This window comes from Limulus polyphemus, unplaced genomic scaffold (genome assembly GCF_000517525.1).
Source record: "Limulus polyphemus unplaced genomic scaffold, Limulus_polyphemus-2.1.2 Scaffold107, whole genome shotgun sequence".
In the NCBI taxonomy this organism is placed as follows: domain Eukaryota; kingdom Metazoa; phylum Arthropoda; class Merostomata; order Xiphosura; family Limulidae; genus Limulus; species Limulus polyphemus.
Window position 1 is genome coordinate 13886 of NW_013665717.1, and position 8159 is coordinate 22044.

At 34.7% G+C, this 8159-nt stretch overlaps 1 protein-coding gene across 1 annotated transcript in view; it reads right to left on the reverse strand.

The window, feature by feature from the left end:
• Positions 1 to 8159, reverse strand: part of LOC106470912 (tetratricopeptide repeat protein 28-like) — a 60846-nt gene that overhangs the window by 2901 nt on the left and 49786 nt on the right. Inside the window, exons 15-17 of the mRNA XM_013931493.2 lie at positions 7313 to 7473; positions 6592 to 6804; positions 2500 to 2674 (exon numbers count right to left, since the gene is read on the reverse strand). Coding sequence (XP_013786947.1) covers positions 2500 to 2674; positions 6592 to 6804; positions 7313 to 7473 — 549 coding nt within the window. The remainder of the gene's footprint in view (positions 1 to 2499; positions 2675 to 6591; positions 6805 to 7312; positions 7474 to 8159) is intronic.

Here is an 8159-nt window from a genome sequence, read left to right on the forward strand (position 1 = left end):
TGCGCTTCATATTATTTTTATACTCACGAGGAAAATAACTCAACGTACAAAATATTGAGAAAAGCAGTCAAAACTGAAGAATATAATGATATAAGATATAAAAAAAATGAATATATATCATCGTAGTCAAACAATTTTATTTATTCTTTACAAATTCAAGGCTTTTTCACTTTCATTATTTTTTAAAGTAGGTAGTTTCATGTTAGGCCCTGAATAAAACATTATTTCGGGCACATCCAGTTGCTTGGAAGTCCAACAAGAGTATATTATGAAATTCTTTCAGACACATAGAACATTTGAGATATTAGTTCACGATTTTTGTACACATGCTTTTCGGTAACTCAAAGCTTATATTAAAGTTTTCTTCATTAATCATTCAAGCCGTCTCCAACCATTAATAAACATGTATACAATATTTAAACCTTGATCTAGATAGAAGAAGCTCATGCGTTAAGTGAATAAACACACCGAATCAGATAACACCGGGAAACAAAACAATTTTTTCTCTGTTATTACAAAAAATGCAACGGTTTTTGTGTAACTAGACTTCGCTGATTCTAAAAATCATGTTGAAAATTACTGATAGCCTTTAATATGATAGATTCATTCAAAATATTATCATATATCGTGAAAATAAATTCTTCTTTAATAATTTTAGTTATTCATTGAAAATTGCATTTCAGAATGTTCAGAAACAATACATAATAGCAATTCCAGTTTACAATAGCAATTAGTATAATACAATTATCTGAAAATACATTCAGGTTATGTTGAAAACTTTCATCGTGGCATTATTTTTTGTTACAAAATATCTGATTGACTTGCTGCACCTTTTGTGTATGTTCTCAGTTTAACGCTATAAGAACCAACAGTAATCACCAATCATTGCTGGATTTCCATCGTCCTTGATGTCGGCTGTTCTATTGTAGAAATGTCTTGGTGAAAGCGCTCACCATGCTCATCTTTCACTGCACCTAGATCATTTAGAAAGAAGTCTAAATGATGGTGTAAGAAGTGACATCCTAGACCCCAATTTCCTGTAGTTATTGAGCACATCATCAATTGTCACAGCATAGTTTTCTTTTCTGTAATTTCTGGGAGTACATTAGTTAGCTCAAGAAATGACTTACAGGTGTCAACAATCTTTATTGATATATGAAAAGTATTTTGGCACAATGAAAGATAAAGTTTTTATTAGTTATTTCAGCCAACTAATTTCGTTATTACAGTTACCATCGTCAATTACGGACCCGGCATGGCCAGGTGGTTAGGGTGCTCGAATCGCAATCTGAGGATCTCGGGTTCGAATCCCCGTCCCACCAAACAAGCTCGCTCTTTCAGCTGTAGGGGCGTTATAATGTGATGGTCAATCCCACTATTCGTTGGTAACAGAGTAGTCCAAGAGTTGGCGGTGGGTTGATGATAACTAGCTGCCCTCCCTCTAATTTTTCACTGCTAAATTAAGGACGGCTAGCGCAGATAGCCCTCGTGTAGCTTTGCGCAAAATTCAAAACAAACAAACAAATCGTCAATTAGCATAATGTACCTAAAATGAAATTAAGTTCAATTGAAGTAGTATATGTTTGTTTATTTTCTTTTTAAGTACAAAACTACACAATGGGCTATCAGCACTGTGCCCACCACTGTGTGGGGTGCCAAGATAGCTTTAACAAGCTATTAAGCACACTTAATAAGTGTCATCTGAACACCGCCTCTGTCCCATCTTTTCATTCAACAGGCAGTTGCAGTTCATTATTGTTCTCAAACTTACTAAGCCATTAAGCAAATCCATGTTGTGACTTCTATGTTTCCTGCTGTATATATTATCCTGTATCTACTTAATGTTGACAAAACTTTGTACATTTGTTACTGTGTTAAATTTGTAATAAAGTTTCTTCGTCAGCCGTCTCTACACTTTACACGTATGTCAACAGTTGTATTCGATACTCACTACGATATAATTTATAAGCATGTTTCACATAGCTCTAGATAGGTCAGCTTTACAAAATAATCACCATAAACAATCGTATGATTAATGTTAAACTGTGAGCAAAAGGCAAATATTAATTGTTGATATTTACACCCAAACGTGTATTTTCCAAACGAACATATATATAAGTGTTTGAACTAGTTATCACCGATATTTTATAGCATTTTATACGCTTGAAAAACTAGATTCTAAAGGATAAACTAGTTGATAAGACTAATGTATTTTGAAAGGGTTAACACACATACTTTGATAATTTGCACAAATGTAGAAACACATTTTATTTAGATAAACTAGTTGATAAGACTAATGTATTTTGAAAGGGTTAACACACATACTTTAATAATTTACACAAATGTAGAAACATATTTTATTTAGATAAACTAGTTGATAAGACTAATGTATTTTGAAAGGGTTAACACACATACTTTAACAATTTACACAAATGTAGAAACACACATTTATTTACATACTTAGAATGATATCAATCATTTCTTTTGTAAACGACTTACCTGTGACCTTCCCTAAGCCAGTTTCACAGCAACTAAGCATGACAAGTTGACACGAGCAAGGCACCTGCTCAATTTCTCGGGCGAGTAGAATTCCTTCACACTGGTCACTTGAAGGTGCCAGAATAACGAAACCCCTCATCAAGTAATCTCCGTCAGCAACTGTTGTTTCGTCTACCTGCAGACGAAGCAAATCGCTACTTGTTTAACTTGTTTTTTTTTTTGTTTGTTTGAAGTTAAGCACAAAGCTACACAAAGGGCTCTCTGTGCTCTGCCCACCACGGGTATCGAACCCCGGTTTCTAGCGTTGTAAGTCCGCAGACATGCCGCTGTGCCACTGGGGGGCACTTGTTTAGCTACATACTTTAAAATATTTAGCAAATAGTTTATACAGTTCTCTTTAACTCCTTGTTACCGCCATATAATTTAATCAAAAATTAGAATGCAGCATTTATTTCTTTGTTACAGTATTATAACATTAGACGCGCACTTGTTTAATGAGTTTAGTCCAAGACTATTAATAAGAGTCAGCTGAGACCAATTACTTATGTTTTATAGAGTACATATGTCGTCAGTAGACATTATGTAAAATGCTAAGTCATCGTTAATTCCTTGTAATTAACGTAAACTTAATATATTTTAAATACGCTATAACATTAAGATACAACAAAATCATACGAGGGATTTTGCAGATGGGCAGCTTTTGCTCATTCCATGTTTGTCATGACTGAAAAATCTTTAAAATGTTTATAATTTGTTTGTTTGTCCACAGTGAAAACAAACAAACAAGAAACATTAGTGATCATAAAACATAATTGTACATATATACATATATAATGCTACTTTTATCGTCCAATATTTCACATTTGGTACTGCGGAAAGGATAACTGAAATGAACAACAAACCACGATCCAAGAAGCACGTGGAATTTCCTGTAAAAACAGACACACAAAATATATTATAAGTAACTTCTGAGTGATTTATTAATTTCCTTTGTACATCTCTGTTTAGATCAAAACAGATCATTTAGTAAAATAATTGTTTGTTTGTTTGTTTTTGGTTAAAGGAACAAATGATAAAAAATGGAATAATGCATATTTTTCTTCTTAATCGTTTGCTGAATATTAGGACCGAGCATTTTCATGGCTAGCGTACCAATGCCTCAAAATGTGCCCTGTACTTTGAGACCCTTGGTGAGTTATGAGACTGACGGTCATACCTCACTATTCGATTAGAGTAGCCTAAGAGTTATCGGGGCGAGGGTCTTGAGTAGATGCTTTTTCTCTGGGACCCAGCCTGGCCAGGTAGTTAAGGCGCTTGACTCGCAATCTGAAGGTCGCGGGTTCGAATCCCCGTCCCACCAAACATGCTCGCCCTTTCATCCGTGAGGGCGTTATATTGTGATGGTCAATCTCACTATTCGTTGGTAAAATGGCCAAACAGTTGTCGGTGGGTGGTGATGATTAGTTGCCTTCCCTCTAGTCTTTCACTGCTAAATTAGGGACGGCTAGCGCAGACAGCCCTCGTGTAGCTTTGCGCGAAATTCAAAACAAATAAAAAACAACGAGGAGAATCAACCGACCAAGCTAGCTATGTATTAACTAATTCATTGTTACTATTTAGGCGTCAAGTACTAAACAAGGCACCAATTCTGGGCAAAAAAAAAGGAAACAATTTTAAACAATTAATTGCAAATTATTACGTTAAGTGTTCACAATTAGTGCACAGACCGAATTGTACATTCATAACACGCACGCGTTTTTATAGTGATTAGTGAGATGTAAGCGCAGAAATTGAGAAGCAAATTTTCACAAGGGTTAACCAGTATTGTGATGATGATTCCGAAAATTTAACATTTTATATATTTTTATATACCACTGTACAACCGGTTTATTTGTGTATGTATGAATTTCTCTTTTTTTGACTGATAGGGTGCGTTTTAAATCCTATTTATATATTACTAATACAAAACTATGATTTACAGATGAGGAATTTAGCTATACTTACTCTTAACTAATGCTTCTCATAATAATAATAATAACTAGCTAAAGTACCCGTCCCCTGGACGGAAGTTATGTAAATTCATGATTAATGAAAGGTTATATTAAGACATGAAAAGTTGCTTCCCTTATATGTAATTGTAAGAAACGCAAAAACGCCCATAAAAAACTGCAAAACACAAAATGTGAAACCGCACGTTGGCATGATTCTCCACAAGGACCCAACAAACCATCATGCTAAATTTGGTGAAAACTCATCAACAGGGGGCGAAGTAGTAGTAAAAAACGCAAAAAAGCCCATAAAAATTGCAAAATGCAAAATTGAAAATTTTTATATATCTCACTCTATGGACCCAATGAACCAAATTTGGTAAAGATCCATTCACACCCTACGATATAGTTATATGGACAGACAACAGACAGTACTGTTATATTTTTATAGGTAACAACAAATATGATACTTACTCCTGTGGCTCTAGGTCAAAGGAGTAATTTAGTAATACCAGGACCTACCCTACCTGCAACCTCTCTAATGGTATGACTAATTCATTGATACAGCCAACTCTGAAGTTGGCAAATCCATGACATTGGAGTTACCACGTATGAAATGTGAGGCACAAAGTGAATTTCAACATTTGTGATTCAGCTATGCCTTGTTATTTCCTTTTAACGGTGTAACGTAACGCTTGCGATATTTTACTACCGGTGTAAAAACTTCTCCTAAAATTACAACTGTTTGTTTGTTTGTTGAAATTCGCGCAAAGCTACTGGAGTGCTAACTGCGCTACCCATACCTAATTTTTAACTGATAGATTAATGGGAAGGTTAAGAAGGAAAGAAAAAAAATACTACATACGATGGTAATAAAATGTAGGAAACCATTAATCTGACACAACGTTTCGGATCTAGACCCTTCTTCAGGTGATGTTTGTTAAAGTCGAATATCCGAATATCACTAAAAAAATGTAACAATAGAAGAGCATGCGAAACATTGTTCGAAGTATGATGTAATAACACTGGCGAATCAAATGTTATAAAGAAATATAAAACTGATATGTGAGGGGTAATAGTGGGGAAAGTCGGAGGATATGAAAAGTAAAATTACAAAAAAGAAAATTTCTAGAGTACAAATAAGGCGTTGTTCGTCACGTTCATGTAAATAACGGTCTGTTGGTGTAGATCATAGAACAACAAGCCTGAGATGTGACAAGTCGTGTTTGTCGTCTGAAAAGTATCTTGAGACTGGCAAGTCAAGATTAAGATTTAATATGTCGTATGTGTTCGCGAAATTTTTTCACTGATTTTACGACCAGTCTCACCAATGTTACAATTGTCACAAATAATGCAGTATATAACGGATTCTAATAAACAGGTAAAATTATTTTTAATGTAAAAGCGATTTGGGGGAAATGTCATTGAAATGCGATTGTTAATGTGTTGGCAAGTTACACAAAATGGTCGATTGCAGGGAAGACTAATCAATACCGCCCACCGCCAACACTTCGCTACTATTTATCAATGAACAATTCGAAGCACAATTCTGAAGCACAAGAGGCCCGGTATGGCCAGGTGGTTAGGGCGCTCTACTCGCAATCTACGGGTCGCGGGTTCGAATCCTCGTCACACCAAACATGCTCGCCCTTTCATCCGTGGGGGCGTTATATTGTGACAGTCACAATATATTGTAATAGCCCTCGTGTAGCTTTGCACGAAATTAAAAAAAAAACCTGAAGCAAAAGATGTCTTAAATCTATGGGCAATGCGTACTAAAATCCAACGTCATTAACAAAAACAGTTTCAATAAAAGTTTTCACCTACTGTCCCGACCTTCTCATTGTAAAGTATTCTGCTGGGTTATAGTTGGGTGTTAAAATGTTGGGGTTGTCCAGCTTATTTGGTCTCCAGACACGCTTAACAAAAATAATACATATACCAATTCATATCCAATACAAATGTGCAAAAACAATGGTTAGGGGATTTGGTTGCTTTTCACACTCTTCCCGAGGATAGTTTGACCGATCTGTGAAACGTGAAATATCAGTTTTCAGAAACAATATTTTCGAAAAACGATTTATTATGTACGGTTATGTCTTACCACTGGGTCACGTGGTGCTGCATGAGAGGCTAGATGAATAATGTCCACTTCTTTGAGTTTTTCCAAAACAAATGATTTCTTGGCCTGTTCTCCTGTTGCTACTGTGCAATCATCAGCACCAAAAATTCTCTGTACCATGAAAGCCTCCTTGGCGGCAAACTCTAGCTCTGGAAGGTTGCCTACGGCCATTTTTGGATTACCAATAGCTAAAACCTGGGATTATAGGTAAAATAAAGTTCAGAATACGTTGAAGGTGCCCTCATATGTTATTACTCCTAATATTCTTAGCAAATCCATAATAAAAAGAAAAAAAATCTTCAACTCCAGTTCTTTGTCATTTTCTGGATATTAATAATACAATGATCCTTGTTTTTGGTTTATTTATAGTCGTTTAAATGCTCATGGTAAACTTTTTGTTCCTTCTGACCAATAAAATGGTTACGCTGATTTAAAAGCCAACCTTACAAAATGGGTCAATACAAATACAGATATTAATAGGATATATAATTAATTATGCTATATTTTAATAACAAACTAATAGAATTAAAAATATCATCCAATAAATATATTGAGACATGAAGTAATCACACAGTTAAAAAATGACACATTTTCAATCGAAACAGATAAGCCTTAATTTATGTACGTATGTATATATGAAATCTGATTAAATTGTATTACATTCTGTGTTGTGTAAAAAAACCAAAGAAAAAAATATTTTCACCCTTCGATTTCGATTTCCTTGTAGTTTTTGGAGATGCGAATTACGTAAATGGAGAAGACGCATGGCACGAAGACTTGGAGCGTAAGATATAATATAATCTTCAATAAAATATCTTCCGTTTGGGCTCTTCAGTGCACAGAAAGGAACACTGAACAAGAATTCTGGAGAAAGAAATTTCGTCCTTTGAATAACACCGAATACTGTTGTAATCCATATATATATATATATATATGGGTTATTTCGCAATAAATCAGCCAACAGGTCAGCCAACGATATATATGACATTGAGTTAACAGTTCTAACTAACATCAGCAGCTCGACATCCATAAAATAAAAAAAAACCTCTGAAGTTACTCTTTTTAACCTCTGTCTCAAATATCCATGGAAGAATCGAGAACGTTTTGGTTAAATACAGATTTAAAGTAGTTGAAATTTTATCCCCTCCCCCCAAAAAAAAAAATTGTGAACAAATAAATAAAGATTAAGAAAATCCAGAGAATGGTTGTATTTTTATCATCTTATCAAACTAAAGTTGAACATAACTAAGCAGATAGTAATTGTTTCATATCAAGTAATCGAAACAGGTCAAATCGGGCGTTAAAAATAGACCCAAATGTCATCCTTTCAGAATAGTTAGAGCTTAAAAATTGCCCAACGTGAAAACTCGGTGTGTAATCCAAGAAATACGTTACTGATGTTTGATTCACGGGCCATGGATTCCACGACGCAGATATATCGGATCTAGTTGATCCTGTTACTTAAACATCTGCCATCGGTCCAGATGGGAGGAAAGATATTAAAAACACAATCTTCGAATTTTTTCTGTTTTTTTTTCTCTTCTTTATTA